Raw genomic sequence first — 19,917 nt, 5'->3', positions numbered from 1 at the left:
AAGCAGTCTTTTTCTCACAAAGTGTCGACTTTTTTCTTAATAAATTGGTTAAAAAAAATTCTCATATTCCTTCTGTTTCTGTAATATTGCAATATTTTCTCGTAAAGTTGTTCATTTTTAATGTAAAATTATTACTTTTTAATGCAAAATGGTGACATTTGTCATATAAAATTCTGACTTTTGTCACAATATTGCCAATTTTTTTGTTGTTCTTGTAAAATAGTGAAATTTTTTGAGTAAAATTATGACTTTTGTCATCATTTTGCAGAGTAAAATTCAGATTATTGTTATAATATTGCCAACATTTCAAAGTTTTCTTATAAAATTGTGACATTTTTTGAGTAAAATTATGACTTTTGTCATAATTTTGCAGAGCAAAATTCAGATTATTGTTATAATATTGCCAACATTTCAAAGTTTTCTTATAAAATTGTGACATTTTTTGAGTAAAATTATGACTGTTGTCATAATTTTGCAGAGTAAAATTCAGATTATTGTTATAATATTGCCAACATTTCAAAGTTTTCTTATAAAATTGTGACATTTTTTTGAGTAAAATTATGACTTTTGTCATAATTTTGCAGAGTAAAATTCAGATTATTGTTATAATATTGCCAACATTTCAAAGTTTTCTTATAAATTGTGACATTTTTTGAGTAAAATTATGACTTTTGTCATAATTTTGCAGAGTAAAATTCAGATTATTGTTATAATATTGCCAACATTTCAAAGTTTTCTTATAAAATTGTGACTTTTGTCGAGCAAAATTACAACTCATTTCATAAAATTGCCAACATTTTAAGCTTTTCTAGTAAAATTCCAACTTTTATCATAATATTGCACAAATGTCCAGTTTTTCTTGTAAAATGTTGACCTGCACCGAGTAAAATGAGGACTTTTATTATAATACTGCCATAATTCTAAGTTTTTCTTGTGAAATTGTGACCTTTTTCTTGTGAAATTCCAACTCATTTTTCACAACAAGCTTTTTTTTATATGTGCATAGTATGTATATATTATTAATGTTGTAAATACACTTCTTTATATATCTAGAAAGGCTGGTCCTAAAGAGGGAGGCATTTTTCTCAGGTCTCAAGAAAGTCATAAATACAAGAATGTGTGTGTGTGTGTGTGTGTGTGTGTGTGTGTGTGTTCTTGTATTTCTAGCCTTCTTGAGACACGAAGAAGGAAAAGTATCTTCCATATGAGGAGGTGTGAACAAGTGATGACATAAATCAATAACATTGCATCTAATAGACAATGTCTCATTTGCACCCCCTGCTGGTCAACATGAGGGTGGTCCCAAAAAGAAGGGATGTTTCAAATTGACTGTGTGTCGCTTTTAAAAGTGCTCCCCCCTCTGGTCAACATATGAAATAACAAGTGTGTGTAAGAAATTGAAATGCGACCCCTTTGGCCAAATTTAATAAAAAAAAAAAAATAATATGAATATAGAGACATACTGTAATAACTTGAAGTATATAATGAAGATTAAAAACCAATTACCGTATTTTTCGGACTATAAGTCACAGTTTTTTTCATAGTTTGTACGGGCACCAGTGCAATTTAAAAATGTTTTTTTCCTTCTTTATTATGCATTTTCGGCAGGTGCGACTTATACTCCGAAAAATACGGTACAAACAAAAAATTAAAAATTTACTAAAAGCAGTCTTTTTCTCACAAAGTGTCGACTTTTTCTTATAAAATTGGGGAAAAAATGTCTCATATTCCTTCTGTTTCTGTAATATTGCAATATTTTCTCGTAAAGTTGTTCATTTTTAATGTAAAATTATTACTTTTTAATGCAAAATGCTGACATTTGTCATATAAAATTCAGACTTTTGTCACAATATTGCCAATTTTTTTGTTGTTCTTGTAAAATAGTGACATTTTTTTGAGTAAAATTATGACTTTTGTCATAATTTTGCAGAGTAAAATTCAGATTATTGTTATAATATTGCCGACATTCCAACGTTTTCTTATAAAATTGTGACATTTTTTGAGTAAAATTATGACTTTTGTCATAATTTTGCAGAGTAAAATTCAGATTATTGTTATAATATTGCCAACATTTCAAAGTTTTCTTATAAAATTGTGACATTTTTTGAGTAAAATTCAGATTATTGTTATAATATTGCCGACATTTCAAAGTTTTCTTATAAAATTGTGACATTTTTTTGAGTAAAATTATGACTTTTGTCATAATTTTGCAGAGTAAAATTCAGATTATTGTTATAATATTGCCAACATTTCAAAGTTTTCTTATAAATTGTGACATTTTTTGAGTAAAATTATGACTTTTGTCATAATTTTGCAGAGTAAAATTCAGATTATTGTTATAATATTGCCAACATTTCAAAGTTTTCTTATAAATTGTGACATTTTTTGAGTAAAATTATGACTTTTGTCATAATTTTGCAGAGTAAAATTCAGATTATTGTTATAATATTGCCAACATTTCAAAGTTTTCTTATAAAATTGTGACTTTTGTCGAGCAAAATTACAACTCATTTCATAAAATTGCCAACATTTTAAGCTTTTCTAGTAAAATTCCAACTTTTATCATAATATTGCACAAATGTCCAGTTTTTCTTGTAAAATGTTGACCTGCACCGAGTAAAATGAGGACTTTTATTATAATACTGCCATAATTCTAAGTTTTTCTTGTGAAATTGTGACCTTTTTCTTGTGAAATTCCAACTCATTTTTCACAACAAGCTTTTTTTTATATGTGCATAGTATGTATATATTATTAATGTTGTAAATACACTTCTTTATATATCTAGAAAGGCTGGTCCTAAAGAGGGAGGCATTTTTCTCAGGTCTCAAGAAAGTCATAAATACTCAAGAAAGTCATAAATACAAGAATGTGTGTGTGTGTGTGTGTGTGTGTGTGTGTGTGTGTGTGTGTGTTCTTGTATTTCTAGCCTTCTTGAGACATGAAGAAGGAAAAGTATCTTCCATATGAGGAGGTGTGAACAAGTGATGACATAAATCAATAACATTGCATCTAATAGACAATGTCTCATTTGCACCCCCTGCTGGTCAACATGAGGGTGGTCCCAAAAAGGAGGGATGTTTCAAATTGACTGTGTGTCGCTTTTAAAAGTGCTCCCCCCTCTGGTCAACATATGAAATAACAAGTGTGTGTAAGAAATTGAAATGCGACCCCTTTGGCCAAATTTAATAAAAAAATAAAAAAATAATATGAATATAGAGACATACTGTAATAACGTGAAGTATATAATGAAGATTAAAAACCAATTACCGTATTTTTCGGACTATAAGTCACAGTTTTTTTCATAGTTTGTACGGGCACCAGTGCAATTTAAAAATGTTTTTTTCCTTCTTTATTATGCATTTTCGGCAGGTGCGACTTATACTCCGAAAAATACGGTACAAACAAAAAATTAAAAATTTACTAAAAGCAGTCTTTTTCTCACAAAGTGTCGACTTTTTCTTATAAAATTGGGGAAAAAATGTCTCATATTCCTTCTGTTTCTCTAATATTGCAATATTTTCTCGTAAAGTTGTTCATTTTTAATGTAAAATTATTACTTTTTAATGCAAAATGCTGACATTTGTCATATAAAATTCAGACTTTTGTCACAATATTGCCAATTTTTTTGTTGTTCTTGTAAAATAGTGACATTTTTTTGAGTAAAATTATGACTTTTGTCATAATTTTGCAGAGTAAAATTCAGATTATTGTTATAATATTGCCGACATTCCAACGTTTTCTTATAAAATTGTGACATTTTTTGAGTAAAATTATGACTTTTGTCATAATTTTGCAGAGTAAAATTCAGATTATTGTTATAATATTGCCAACATTTCAAAGTTTTCTTATAAAATTGTGACATTTTTTGAGTAAAATTCAGATTATTGTTATAATATTGCCGACATTTCAAAGTTTTCTTATAAAATTGTGACATTTTTTTGAGTAAAATTATGACTTTTGTCATAATTTTGCAGAGTAAAATTCAGATTATTGTTATAATATTGCCAACATTTCAAAGTTTTCTTATAAATTGTGACATTTTTTGAGTAAAATTATGACTTTTGTCATAATTTTGCAGAGTAAAATTCAGATTATTGTTATAATATTGCCAACATTTCAAAGTTTTCTTATAAATTGTGACATTTTTTGAGTAAAATTATGACTTTTGTCATAATTTTGCAGAGTAAAATTCAGATTATTGTTATAATATTGCCAACATTTCAAAGTTTTCTTATAAAATTGTGACTTTTGTCGAGCAAAATTACAACTCATTTCATAAAATTGCCAACATTTTAAGCTTTTCTAGTAAAATTCCAACTTTTATCATAATATTGCACAAATGTCCAGTTTTTCTTGTAAAATGTTGACCTGCACCGAGTAAAATGAGGACTTTTATTATAATACTGCCATAATTCTAAGTTTTTCTTGTGAAATTGTGACCTTTTTCTTGTGAAATTACAACTCATTTTTCACAACAAGCTTTTTTTTATATGTGCATAGTATGTATATATTATTAATGTTGTAAATACACTTCTTTATATATCTAGAAAGGCTGGTCCTAAAGAGGGAGGCATTTTTCTCAGGTCTCAAGAAAGTCATAAATACTCAAGAAAGTCATAAATACAAGAATGTGTGTGTGTGTGTGTGTGTGTGTGTGTGTGTGTGTGTTCTTGTATTTCTAGCCTTCTTGAGACATGAAGAAGGAAAAGTATCTTCCATATGAGGAGGTGTGAACAAGTGATGACATAAATCAATAACATTGCATCTAATAGACAATGTCTCATTTGCACCCCCTGCTGGTCAACATGAGGGTGGTCCCAAAAAGGAGGGATGTTTCAAATTGACTGTGTGTCGCTTTTAAAAGTGCTCCCCCCTCTGGTCAACATATGAAATAACAAGTGTGTGTAAGAAATTGAAATGCGACCCCTTTGGCCAAATTTAATAAAAAAATAAAAAAATAATATGAATATAGAGACATACTGTAATAACGTGAAGTATATAATGAAGATTAAAAACCAATTACCGTATTTTTCGGACTATAAGTCGCAGTTTTTTTCATAGTTTGGCCGGGCTCCAGTGCAATTTATATATGTTTTTTTCCTTCTTTATTATGCATTTTCGGCAGGTGCGACTTATACTCCGAAAAATACGGTACAAACAAAAAATAAAAAATTTACTAAAAGCAGTCTTTTTCCTCACAAAGTGTCGACTTTTTTCTTATAAAATTGGGGGAAAAAATTCTCATATTCCTTCTGTTTCTGTAATATTGCAATATTTTCTCGTAAAGTTGTTCATTTTTAATGTAAAATTATTACTTTTTAATGCAAAATGGTGACATTTGTCATATAAAATTCTGACTTTTGTCACAATATTGCCAATTTTTTTGTTGTTCTTGTAAAATAGTGAAATTTTTTTGAGTAAAATTATGACTTTTGTCATAATTTTGCAGAGTAAAATTCAGATTATTTTTTATAATATTGCCAACATTCCAAAGTTTTCTTATAAAATTGTGACATTTTTTGAGTAAAATTAAGACTTTTGTCATAATTTTGCAGAGTAAAATTCAGATTATTGTTATAATATTGCCAACATTTCAAAGTTTTCTTCTAAAATTGTGACATTTTTTGAGTAAAATTATGACTTTTGTCATAATTTTGCAGAGTAAAATTCAGATTATTGTTATAATATTGCCAACATTTCAAAGTTTTCTTATAAAATTGTGACATTTTTTGAGTAAAATTCAGATTATTGTTATAATATTGCCAACATTCCAAAGTTTTCTTATAAAATTGTGACATTTTTTGAGTAAAATTCAGATTATTGTTATAATATTGCCAACATTTTAAAGTTTTCTTATAAAATTGTGACATTTTTTGAGTAAAATTATGACTTTTGTCATAATTTTGCAAAGTAAAATTCAGATTATTGTTATAATATTGCCAACATTTTAAAGTTTTCTTATAAAATTGTGACACTTTTTGAGTAAAATTATGACTTTTGTCATAATTTTGCAGAGTAAAATTCAGATTATTGTTATAATATTGCCAACATTCCAAAGTTTTCTTATAAAATTGTGACATTTTTTGAGTAAAATTCAGATTATTGTTATAATATTGCCAACATTTTAAAGTTTTCTTATAAAATTGTGACATTTTTTGAGTAAAATTATGACTTTTGTCATAATTTTGCAAAGTAAAATTCAGATTATTGTTATAATATTGCCAACATTTTAAAGTTTTCTTATAAAATTGTGACACTTTTTGAGTAAAATTATGACTTTTGTCATAATTTTGCAGAGTAAAATTCAGATTATTGTTATAATATTGCCAACATTTCAAAGTTTTCTTATAAAATTGTGACATTTTTTGAGTAAAATTCAGATTATTGTTATAATATTGCCAACATTCCAAAGTTTTCTTATAAAATTGTGACATTTTTTGAGTAAAATTATGACTTTTGTCATAATTTTGCAGAGTAAAATTCAGATTATTGTTACAATATTGCCAACATTTCAAAGTTTTCTTATAAAATTGTGACATTTTTTGAGTAAAATTATGACTTTTGTCATAATTTTGCAAAGTAAAATTCAGATCATTGTTATAATATTGCCAACATTTTAAAGTTTTCTTATAAAATTGTGACATTTTTTGAGTAAAATTATGACTTTTGTCATAATTTTGCAGAGTAAAATTCAGATTATTGTTATAATATTGCCAACATTTCAAAGTTTTCTTATAAAATGGTGACATTTTTTGAGTAAAATTCAGATTATTGTTATAATATTGCCGACATTTCATAGTTTTCTTATAAAATAGTGACATTTTTTTGAGTAAAATTATGACTTTTGTCATAATTTTGCAGAGTAAAATTCAGATTATTGTTATAATATTGCCAACATTTCAAAGTTTTCTTATAAAATTGTGACATTTTTTGAGTAAAATTATGACTAGTCATAATTTTGCAGAGTAAAATTCAGATTATTGTTATAATATTGCCGACATTTCAAAGTTTTCTTCTAAAATTGTGACTTTTGTCGAGCAAAATTACAACTCATTTCATAATATTGCCAACATTTTAAGCTTTTCTAGTAAAATTCCAACTTTTATCATAATATTGCACAAATGTCCAGTTTTTCTTGTCAAATGTTGACCTGCACCGAGTAAAATGAGGACTTTTATTATAATACTGCCATAATTCTAAGTTTTTCTTGTGAAATTGTGACCTTTTTATTGTGAAATTCCCACTAATTTTTCACAACAAGCTTTTTTTTATATGTGCATAGTATGTATATATTATTAATGTTGTAAATACACTTCTTTATATATCTAGAAAGGCTGGTCCTAAAGAGGGAGGTCTCAAGAAGGTCATGAATACAAGAATGTGTGTGTGTGTGTGTGTGTGTGTGTGTGTGTGTGTGTGTGTGTGTGTGTGTGTGTGTGTGTGTGTGTTCTTGTATTTCTAGCCTTCTTGAGACATGAAGAAGGAAAAGTATCTTCCATATGAGGAGGTGTGAACAAGTGATGACATAAATCAATAACATTGCATCTAATAGACAATGTCTCATTTGCACCCCCTGCTGGTCAACATGAGGGTGGTCCAAAAAAGAGGGATGTTTCAAATTGACTGTGTGTCGCTTTTAAAAGTGCTCCCCCCTCTGGTCAACATATGAAATAACAAGTGTGTGTAAGAAATTGAAATGTGCCCTTTTTGGCCAAATTTAATAAAAAAATAAAAAAATAATATGAATATAGAGACATACTGTAATAACGTGAAGTATATAATGAAGATTAAAAACCAATTACCGTATTTTTCGGACTATAAGTCGCAGTTTTTTTCATAGTTTGGCCGGGCTCCAGTGCAATTTATATATGTTTTTTTCCTTCTTTATTATGCATTTTCGGCAGGTGCGACTTATACTCCGAAAAATACGGTACAAACAAAAAATAAAAAATGTACTAAAAGCAGTCTTTTTCTCACAAAGTGTCGACTTTTTTCTTATAAAATTGGGGGAAAAAATTCTCATATTCCTTCTGTTTCTGTAATATTGCAATATTTTCTCGTAAAGTTGTTCATTTTTAATGTAAAATTATTACTTTTTAATGCAAAATAATGACATTTGTCATATAAAATTCAGACTTTTGTCACAATATTGCCAATTTTTTTGTTGTTCTTGTAAAATTGTGACATTTTTTTGAGTAAAATTATGACTTTTGTCATAATTTTGCAGAGTAAAATTCAGATTATTGTTATAATATTGCCAACATTTCAAAGTTTTCTTATAAATTGTGACTTTTGTCGAGTAAAATTACAACTCATTTCATAAAATTGCCAACATTTTAAGCTTTTCTAGTCAAATTCCAACTTTTATCATAATATTGCACAAATGTCCAGTTTTTCTTGTAAAATGTTGACCTGCACCGAGTAAAATGAGGACCTTTTATTATAATACTGCCATAATTCTAAGTTTTTCTTGTGAAATTGTGACCTTTTTCTTGTGAAATTCCCACAAATTTTTCACAACAAGCTTTTTTTTAATATGTGCATAGTATGTATATATTATTAATGTTGTAAATACACTTCTTTATATATCTAGAAAGGCTGGTCCTAAAGAGGGAGGTCTCAAGAAGGTCATAAATACAACAATGTGTGTGTGTGTGTGTGTGTGTGTGTGTGTGTGTGTGTGTGTGTGTGTGTGTGTGTGTTCTTGTATTTCTACCCTTCTTGAGACATGAAGAAGGAAAAGTATCTTCCATATGAGGAGGTGTGAACAAGTGATGACATAAATCAATAACATTGCATCTAATAGACAATGTCTCATTTGCACCCCCTGCTGGTCAACATGAGGGTGGTCCCAAAAAGAAGGGATGTTTCAAATTGACTGTGTGTCGCTTTTAAAAGTGCTCCCTCCTCTGGTCAACATATGAAATAACAAGTGTGTGTAAGAAATTGAAATGCGCCCCCTTTGGCCAAATTTAATAAAAAATAAATAAATAATATGAATAAAGAGACATACTGTAATAACGTGAAGTATATAATGAAGATTAAAAACCAATTACCGTATTTTTCGGACTATAAGTCGCAGTTTTTTTCATAGTTTGGCCGGGCTCCAGTGCAATTTATATATGTTTTTTTCCTTCTTTATTATGCATTTTCGGCAGGTGCGATTTATACTCCGAAAAATACGGTACAAACAAAAAATAAAAAATTTACTAAAAGCAGTCTTTTTCTCACAAAGTGTCGACTTTTTTCTTATAAAATTGGGAACAATTTTTTTCATATTCTTTCTGTTTCTGTAATATTGCAATATTTTCTCGTAAAGTTGTTAATTTTTAATGTAAAATGATTACTTTTTAATGCAAAATAATGACATTTGTCATATAAAATTAAGACTTTTATCACAATATTGCCAATTTTTTTGTTGTTCTTGTAAAACTGTGACATTTTTTGAGTAAAATTATGACTTTTGTCATAATTTTGCAGAGTAAAATTCAGATTATTGTTATAATATTGCCAACATTTCAAAGTTTTCTTATAAAATTGTGACTTTTGTCGAGTAAAATTACGACTCATTTCATAAAATTGCCAACATTTTAAGCTTTTCAAGTCAAATTCCAACTTTTATCATAATATTGCACAAATGTCCAGTTTTTCTTGTAAAATGTTGACCTGCACCGAGTAAAATGAGGACTTTTATTATAATACTGCCATAATTCTAAGTTTTTCTTGTGAAATTGTGACCTTTTTCTTGTGAAATTCCCACTAATTTTTCACAACAAGCTTTTTTTTATATGTGCATAGTATGTATATATTATTAATGTTGTAAATACACTTCTTTATATATCTAGAAAGGCTGGTCCTAAAGAGGGAGGTCTCAAGAAGGTCATAAATACAAGAATGTGTGTGTGTGTGTGTGTGTGTGTGTGTGTGTGTTCTTGTATTTCTAGCCTTCTTGAGACATGAAGAAGGAAAAGTATCTTCCATATGAGGAGGCGTGAACAAGTGATGACATAAATCAATAACATTGCATCTAATAGACAATGTCTCATTTGCACCCCCTGCTGGTCAACATGAGGGTGGTCCCAAAAAGAAGGGATGTTTCAAATTGACTGTGTGTCGTTTTTAAAAGTGCTCCCCCCTCTGGTCAACATATGAAATAACAAGTGTGTGTAAGAAATTGAAATGCGCCCCCTTTGGCCAAATTTAATAAAATAAAATAAAAAAATAATATGAATATAGAGACATACTGTAATAACGTGAAGTATATAATGAAGATTAAAAACCAATTACAAACAAAAATAAAACATTTACTAAAAGCAGTCTTTTTCTCACAAAGTGTCGACTTTTTTCTTATAAAATTGGGAAAAAAAGTTCTCATATTCCTTCTGTTTCTGTAATATTGCAATATTTTCTCGTAAAGTTGTTAATTTTTAATGTAAAATTATTACTTTTTAATGCAAAATGGTGACATTTGTCATATAAAATTCAGACTTTTGTCACAATATTTTGCTTTGTTGTTCTTATAAAATTGTGACATTTTTTGAGTAAAATTATGACTTTTGTCATAATTTTGCAGAGTAAAATACAGATTATTGTTATAATATTGCCAACATTTCAAAGTTTTCTTATAAAATTGTGACATTTTTTGAGTAAAATTATGACTTTTGTCATAATTTTGCAGAGTAAAATTCAGATTATTGATATAATATTGCCAACATTTCAAAGTTTTCTTATAAAATTGTGACTTTTGTCAAGTAAAATTACAACTCATTTCATAAAATTGCCAACATTTTAAGCTTTTCTAGTAAAATTTCAACTTTTATCATAATATTGCACAAATGTCCAGTTTTTCTTGTAAAATGTTGACCTGCACCGAGTAAAATGAGGACTTTTATTATAATACTGCCATAATTCTAAGTTTTTCTTGTGAAATTGTGACCTTTTTCTTGTGAAATTCCAACTCATTTTTCACAACAAGCTTTTTTTTATATGTGCATAGTATGTATATATTATTAATGTTGTAAATACACTTCTTTATATATCTAGAAAGGCTGGTCCTAAAGAGGGAGGTCTCAAGAAGGTCATAAATACAACAATGTGTGTGTGTGTGTGTGTGTGTGTGTGTGTGTGTGTGCGTGTGTGTGTGTTCTTGTATTTCTAGCCTTCTGGAGACATGAAGAAGGAAAAGTATCTTCCATATGAGGAGGTGTGAACAAGTGATGACATAAATCAATAACATTGCATCTAATAGACAATGTCTCATTTGCACCCCCTGCTGGTCAACATGAGGGTGGTCCCAAAAAGGAGGGATGTTTCAAATTGACTGTGTGTCGCTTTTAAAAGTGCTCCCCCCTCTGGTCAACATATGAAATAACAAGTGTGTGTAAGAAATTGAAATGCGACCCCTTTGGCCAAATTTAATAAAAAAAAAAAAAAAATTATATGAATATAGAGACATACTTTAATAACGTGAAGTATATAATGAAGATTAAAAACCAATTACCGTATTTTTCGGACTATAAGTCGCAGTTTTTTTCATAGTTTGGCCGGGCTCCAGTGCAATTTATATATGTTTTTTTCCTTCTTTATTATGCATTTTCGGCAGGTGCGGCTTATACTCCGAAAAATACGGTACAAACAAAAAATACAAAATTGACTAAAAGCAGTCTTTTTCTCACAAAGTGTCGACTTTTTTCTTAATAAATTGGTTAAAAAAAATTCTCATATTCCTTCTGTTTCTGTAATATTGCAATATTTTCTCGTAAAGTTGTTCATTTTTAATGTAAAATTATTACTTTTTAATGCAAAATGGTGACATTTGTCATATAAAATTCTGACTTTTGTCACAATATTGCCAATTTTTTTGTTGTTCTTGTAAAATAGTGAAATTTTTTGAGTAAAATTATGACTTTTGTCATCATTTTGCAGAGTAAAATTCAGATTATTGTTATAATATTGCCAACATTTCAAAGTTTTCTTATAAAATTGTGACATTTTTTGAGTAAAATTATGACTTTTGTCATAATTTTGCAGAGCAAAATTCAGATTATTGTTATAATATTGCCAACATTTCAAAGTTTTCTTATAAAATTGTGACATTTTTTGAGTAAAATTATGACTGTTGTCATAATTTTGCAGAGTAAAATTCAGATTATTGTTATAATATTGCCAACATTTCAAAGTTTTCTTATAAAATTGTGACATTTTTTTGAGTAAAATTATGACTTTTGTCATAATTTTGCAGAGTAAAATTCAGATTATTGTTATAATATTGCCAACATTTCAAAGTTTTCTTATAAATTGTGACATTTTTTGAGTAAAATTATGACTTTTGTCATAATTTTGCAGAGTAAAATTCAGATTATTGTTATAATATTGCCAACATTTCAAAGTTTTCTTATAAAATTGTGACTTTTGTCGAGCAAAATTACAACTCATTTCATAAAATTGCCAACATTTTAAGCTTTTCTAGTAAAATTCCAACTTTTATCATAATATTGCACAAATGTCCAGTTTTTCTTGTAAAATGTTGACCTGCACCGAGTAAAATGAGGACTTTTATTATAATACTGCCATAATTCTAAGTTTTTCTTGTGAAATTGTGACCTTTTTCTTGTGAAATTCCAACTCATTTTTCACAACAAGCTTTTTTTTATATGTGCATAGTATGTATATATTATTAATGTTGTAAATACACTTCTTTATATATCTAGAAAGGCTGGTCCTAAAGAGGGAGGCATTTTTCTCAGGTCTCAAGAAAGTCATAAATACAAGAATGTGTGTGTGTGTGTGTGTGTGTGTGTGTGTGTGTGTTCTTGTATTTCTAGCCTTCTTGAGACACGAAGAAGGAAAAGTATCTTCCATATGAGGAGGTGTGAACAAGTGATGACATAAATCAATAACATTGCATCTAATAGACAATGTCTCATTTGCACCCCCTGCTGGTCAACATGAGGGTGGTCCCAAAAAGAAGGGATGTTTCAAATTGACTGTGTGTCGCTTTTAAAAGTGCTCCCCCCTCTGGTCAACATATGAAATAACAAGTGTGTGTAAGAAATTGAAATGCGACCCCTTTGGCCAAATTTAATAAAAAAAATACAAAAATAATATGAATATAGAGACATACTGTAATAACGTGAAGTATATAATGAAGATTAAAAACCAATTACCGTATTTTTCTGACTATAAGTTGCAGTTTTTTTCATAGTTTGGCCGGGCTCCAGTGCGATTTATATGTTTTTTTCCTTCTTTATTATGCATTTTCGGCAGGTGCGACTTATACTCCGAAAAATACGGTACAAACAAAAAATAAAAAATGTACTAAAAGCAGTCTTTTTCTCACAAAGTGTCGACTTTTTTCTTATAAAATTGGGAACAATTTTTTTCATATTCTTTCTGTTTCTGTAATATTGCAATATTTTCTCGTAAAGTTGTTCATTTTTAATGTAAAATTATTACTTTTTAATGCAAAATGCTGACATTTGTCATATAAAATTCAGACTTTTGTCACAATATTTTGTTTTGTTGTTCTTGTAAAATAGTGACATTTTTTTGAGTAAAATTATGACTTTTGTCATAATTTTGCAGAGTAAAATTCAGATTATTGTTACAATATTGCCAACATTTCAAAATGTTCTTATATAATTGTGACTTTTGTCGAGTAAAATTACAACGCATTTCATAAAATTGCCAACATTTTAAGCTTTTCTAGTCAAATTCCAACTTTTATCATAATATTGCACAAATGTCCAGTTTTTCTTGTAAAATGTTGACCTGCACCGAGTAAAATGAGGACTTTTATTATAATACTGCCATAATTCTAAGTTTTTCTTGTGAAATTGTGACATTTTTCTTGTGAAATTCCCACAAATTTTTCACAACAAGCTTTTTTTTATATGTGCATAGTATGTATATATTATTAATGTTGTAAATACACTTCTTTATATATCTAGAAAGGCTGGTCCTAAAGAGGGAGGCATTTTTCTCAGGTCTCAAGAAGGTCATAAATACAACAATGTGTGTGTGTGTGTGTGTGTGTGTGTGTGTGTGTGTGTGTGTGTGTGTGTGTGTGTGTGTGTGTGTGTGCTAGTGTCCCCACAGTGACAAAGATAGTGGAGATTGTTAGGGCCCGCATGGCCCATTGAAAAAGGAATCCCAATGGGAGTCCTTTTACAATGGGACATAAGGACCTATTGTTTCTCTAAGGTTTTATTATTCTTCCGCCGCCTCTTTGAGCACTAATTTGACCCACTTAACATGCTTCAAAACTCACCATATTTGACCCACACATCAGGACCTGCGAAAATTGTCTTTTAATAAAAAAAACAAACCCCAAAACTCAAAATTGCGCTCTAGCGCCCCCTAGAAAGAAAACTGCTTATAACTCCCAGTACGAATGTTGTAGAGACATGAAACAAAAACCTCTATGTAGGGCTCACTTAGCCCTACTTTTCATTAATTAATTTCCTCGGGCAAACAGGAAGTTGGCAATTCCCCCTTCAAGACAAAAATGTACTAAAAACAGTCACTTTTGCCTCTTTGAGCTGTAATTTGACCCCCTTAACATGCTTCAAAACTCACCGAACTGAACACACACATCAGGACTAGCAGAAATTGCGATCTAATAAAAAAAAAACCTAACCCCAAATTTTAAAATTGCGCTCTAGAGCAATTTTTTAATAAAACGGAGAAAAAACTGCTACTCGGAAGAAAAAAAATGACAAAACTGCCTGTAACTCCCACTGGGAAGGTCGGAGAGACATGAAACAAAAACCTCAATATAGGTTTCACTTAGACCTACATTTCATAAATTGACAACCCCCAGCAAAAATCAACAGGAAGTTTGCTATTCCCCCTTCAAAACAACATTTTTGTAAAAACCGGTCACCTTCCTTCAAAATCTATCTCCTCTGAGCGCGTTTGTCGTTTAGGCTTCAAACTAACACAGGAGAGAGATTGAACGCTTGTGTATAAAAGTATAGAACAGCTTTTTAATACCTGCTCTGGTTTTGATTTTATGACCCTTCAAAGACCCGCCGCGCTGCTGTTTTTTTAAGATGGCTGCTTAAAAGCAGGAAGCACCAACGTGCCCACACAATGCAGACAAGGTAGGTACACTAGACAAAAGTCTTGGGACACTTCAGACTAAAAGTAGACAAAAGTATTGGGACACTTAGGACTAGCACCTGCCAAATACGCGGGCCCGACCAATGCTGCTTGCAGCTTTAATTAGGGCCCGCAATGGCCCATTGCAAAAGGACTCCCGAAGGGAGTCCTTATGCAATGGGACATAAGGACCTATTGTTATTCGTTTGTTTTATTCTTTATTATTCTTCCGCCGCCTCTTCGAGCACTAATTTGACCCACTTAACATGCTTCAAAACTCACCATATTTGACCCACACATCAGGACCTGCAAAAATTGTCTTTTAATAAAAAAAAAAAACTGCAAAAATCAAAATTGCGCTCTAGCGCCCCCTAGGGAAAAAAAAACTAGACTGCCTGTAACTCCCACTAGGAAGGTCGGAAAGACATGAAACAAAATCCTCTATGTAGGTCTGACTCAGACCTAACTTTCATAATGGTACATTCTCGGGCTAAAATCAACAGGAAGTTGGCAATTCCCCCTTCAAGACAAAAAAGTACTAAAAACAGTCACTTTTGCCTCTTTGAGCTGTAATTTGACCCCCTTAACATGCTTCAAAACTCACCGAACTTAACACACACATCAGGACTGGCTAAAACTTTGATCTAATGAAAAAACCTAACCCCAAATCTAAAAATTGTGCTCTAGAGCAATTTTTTAATAAAACGCACAAAAAACTGCTCCTCGGATGAAAAAAATTACAAAACTGCCTGTAACTCCCACTGGGAAGGTCGGAGAGACATGAAACAAAAGCCTCTATGTAGGTCTCACTTAGACCTACATTTCATAAATTGACAACCCCCAGCAAAAATCAACAGGAAGTTTTCTATTCCCCCTTCAAAACAACATTTTTGTTAAAACCGGTCACCTTCCTTCAAAATCTATCTCCTCTGAGCGCGTTTGTCGTTTAGGCTTCAAACTAACACAGGAGAGAGATTGAACCCTTGTGTATAAAAGTATAGAACAGCTTTTTAATACCTGCTCCGGTTTTGATTTTATGACCCTTCAAAGACCCGCCGCGCTGCTGTTTTTTTAAGATGGCTGCTTAAAAGCAGGAAGCACCAACGTGCCCACACAATGCAGACAAGGTAGGTACACTAGACAAAAGTCTTGGGACACTTCAGACTAAAAGTAGACAAAAGTATTGGGACACTTAGGACTAGCACCTGCCAAATACGCGGGCCCGACCAATGCTGCTTGCAGCTTTAATTCACTCTGTTTCTTTCATTCCACCACAGATAGATGAAAAAGTTATTTCACTTACTTCATAACAAATGTCTGATAAGGACCAACTGATTATATTTTGGGGATGATGCGGATGACTGTCTGGATTCAATATTTATTATTTCTGTTGGGAGATAGGGCCTAGCGGAGGTCTCCGAGTGCTTTTGTAGTTGGCAACATAGTCAAAACATAGCAGAAAATGACAGCAGGAGAGCTCTAAAATCTCATAGAATAAATGCACTAAAAATAAAAACCGCTGAGTGTTGAAAAATCCTTCATTCTCCTTCACTCTGTCATGAACGTGCCTTTCCACTGATGTTTACTCACCAACATAAAGACTTTGCTGTCTGCTTTGACTTTATGTTTGTCCATGTATTTGATCAAGCTGCTGTTTGCATAGCTGGAAACAAAGAAGGAAAGTCTGATGATTGTTTGAACTATTGTTGTTCAGCTTGCACTCACGTTGTTCTCCTGAAGTCTTTCTGCAGAGTTGGATATTCTGGCATCTTCCGGATGTCTTCCCAGTCTTTATCTGTGCTCGTACAAACACAAATGATGTTCATTGATGTGTATGATGAATGTGAAACATGCAGAGACTCAAATGCCTCATTAGAAGAGTCAAACTTCACCTTATATGTTCTTTGTTCAACTGTGACATAATGTAATTAACCTATGACACACCTATTTGTGCAGTTGGTGAAGCATGAACATGTGAGCACATGTTGGGACAAAAAGGTGCACAGGTGTACGTACCTGTGTGGCCTGCTGTTTACACACTAACTTCTGTGTGTTGACTCATTCTCACAGGAAGATAATGTCCTTATGTTTTTTTTAAACTGTACAATGACTACTAATTACATTTTTGAATGAATCATGGTTCTTATTTGTAACGATTCTGAATCGATTAAAAAAAATCAGAGGTAGATTAATATATATATATACAAATTCCTCACTCTGATTGACAAACACTTCCCCAAAGGCAACACCCTAAGAAAAGTATTCAACAAGAACAACATTAAATTGAGCTACAGCTGTATGAACAATATACGACAAATTATCTCAAACCACAACAAAACAATTGCAAATGAGCCGTCGGCCCCCGGACAGAGCGACTCCAAAACCAACAAAGGCTGCAACTGCCGCAAGAAACCAGATTGCCCTCTCAACGGGGGGGTGCTTACAAACATCAGTTGTTTACCAATCTAAGGTAACACGCAAGGACATTAAACACATCCGACACATATGTAGGATTAACCGAGGGAGAGTTTAAAACCAGATGGAACAATCACAAGGCTTCTTTCAGGAACCAAAACCTGCGAAATACCACAGAACTCAGCAAACACATTTGGGACCTCAAAGACAATAATGTTGAATATTCAATAACATGGCAAATTCTTGCATCCAGCACACCTTACAATAGTGGTAATAAAAGATGCAACCTATGCTTGAAAGAGAAACTGTTTATTATTTACCGTCCAGACCTGTCATCCCTCAACAAGCGCAGCGAAATTGTATCAGCATGCCGCCACAAACCGAAACACCTCCTAGGTAACACATGAGCCAATCACCACGCCCCTACGCCAGCCTGTACCCACCCACTCTGTGCCCTATATAAACCATGGTATGTGAATGCTTCCATTAAAATCTCCTGATGATTGAGGGAACCCCTCATGAAACAGGCCTGTACAGATGAAGTAGTCTTGTGATTTTTTTTCCCACACATACATATATTGCGCTCTACTACGGTATCAAGCACTATTTTTTGGATAACCTTATTAAGACATATATATATATATATATATATATATATATATATATATATATATATATATATATATATATATATATATGTATGTGTGGGAAAAAAATCACAAGACTATTTCATCTCTACAAGCCTGTTTCATGAGGGGGGGTTCCCTCAATCATCAGGAGATTTTAATGGGAGCATTCACATACCATGGTTTATATAGGGCACAGAGTGGGTGGGTACAGGCTGGCGTAGGGGCGTGGTGATTGGCTCATGTGTTACCTAGGAGGTGTTTCCGTCTGTGGCGGCATGCTGTTACAATTTCGCTGCGCTTGTTGAGGGATGACAGGTCTGGACGGTAAATAATAAACAGTTTCTCTTTCAAGCATAGGTTGCATCTTTTATTACCACTATTGTAAGGTGTGCTGGATGCAAGAATTTGCCATGTTATTGAATATTCAACATTATTGTCTTTGAGGTCCCAAATGTGTTTGCTGAGTTCTGTGGTATTCCGCAGGTTTTGGTTCCTCAAAGAAGCCTTGTGATTGTTCCATCCGGTTTTGAATTCTCCCTCGGTTAATCCTACATATGTGTCGGATGTGTTAATGTCCTTGCGTGTTACCTTAGATTGGTAGACAACTGATGTTTGTAAGCACCCCCCGTTGAGAGGGCAATCAGGTTTCTTTCGACAGTTACAGCCTTTGTTGGTTTTGGAGTCGCTCTGTCCGGGGGCCGACGGCTCATTTGCAATTGTTTTGTTGTGGTTTGAGATGATTTGTCGTATATTGTTCATACAGCTGTAGCTCAATTTAATGTTGTTCTTGTTGAATACTTTTCTTAGGGTGTTGTCTTTGGGAAAGTGTTTGTCAATCAGATTGAGGAATTTGTGTCCAATGTTAGTTGAGACGTTTTTGCTGTATGGAGGGTTGTACCAGATGATGTCGTTTAGTTTTCTGTCCTTTTTTGGCTGGTTTCCTGGCGTGGGTTCATAGGTGAGGGTGAAATTGTATCCGCTTTCATCAAGGGCTTTTTGGTACGGGGGGGTTGCTTGGTCAAATTCAGCTTTGCTAGATGACAGCATCGATAGCCTTTTATTGATTCCGGTAGGTATTCTTTTCGTGGTGGTGGGTGGGTGGTTGCTGTCATGGTGCACGTATTGGAGTGTTGTGTTGGGTTTCGTGAATGGTTGGTAGCTGTTATTTCTCAGGTTGAAAGTGACGTCAAGGAAGTTGACGGTTTGCTTGTTGGCTTCAATCGTGATCCGTAGGCCGTTCTCTTTGAAAATTTGGCATATGCGCTTCTTGGTATTCTCGCTGCTCCTTGGCGAGGCGCGACACACTGCCAGTCCGTCATCACGGTAAATACCAAGGTTCAGATTGAGGCTAGCGAGCTGGGAGAGGAGGAAACTCCCAACGAGTTCACACGTTTCTGCTCCGTCAAAACTTCCCATAGTGACGTCAAATGTTGCATTGCATATATATATATATATATATATATATATATATATATATATATATATATATATATATATATATATATATATATATATATATATATATATGTATGGAACCAATTTAAAGAAGGGAGGAGTGTGTTTTGTGGCGACCTGCAGGGAAGCCCATGACGCTGAAGATCCTGTCCAGCTGGTCGTGATGGAAGGGGTTGCTGGTCTTGATGTCTTCCTGGCGACAGTGGAAGATTGGCTCTGACGTCAGCAGCTCAGCGAAGATGCAGCCGATGGCCCAGATATCTGGTGGAAACACCAGCTGGTCAAACGTAGCAAAACAGGATTTGGTTGTGGATC

General features: G+C 32.1%; 1 protein-coding gene across 2 annotated transcripts in view; it reads right to left on the bottom strand.

Annotated features, from left to right (window-relative positions):
• cdk19 (cyclin dependent kinase 19) overlaps window positions 1-19,917 on the bottom strand; it is a 140,222-nt gene that overhangs the window by 27,037 nt on the left and 93,268 nt on the right. For both annotated transcript variants that reach the window (XM_061924430.2, XM_061924429.2), the window contains 3 exons: window positions 19,720-19,863; window positions 16,829-16,898; window positions 16,694-16,766 (listed from right to left, as the gene is read on the bottom strand). In XM_061924430.2, the coding sequence (XP_061780414.1) occupies window positions 16,694-16,766; window positions 16,829-16,898; window positions 19,720-19,863 (287 nt within the window). The remainder of the gene's footprint in view (window positions 1-16,693; window positions 16,767-16,828; window positions 16,899-19,719; window positions 19,864-19,917) is intronic.

This window comes from Nerophis lumbriciformis, linkage group LG29, assembly GCF_033978685.3.
Source record: "Nerophis lumbriciformis linkage group LG29, RoL_Nlum_v2.1, whole genome shotgun sequence".
Lineage (NCBI taxonomy): Eukaryota > Metazoa > Chordata > Actinopteri > Syngnathiformes > Syngnathidae > Nerophis > Nerophis lumbriciformis.
Note: the sequence above shows the minus strand (reverse complement) of the source record. Positions and strands in the feature narration are given on the sequence as shown.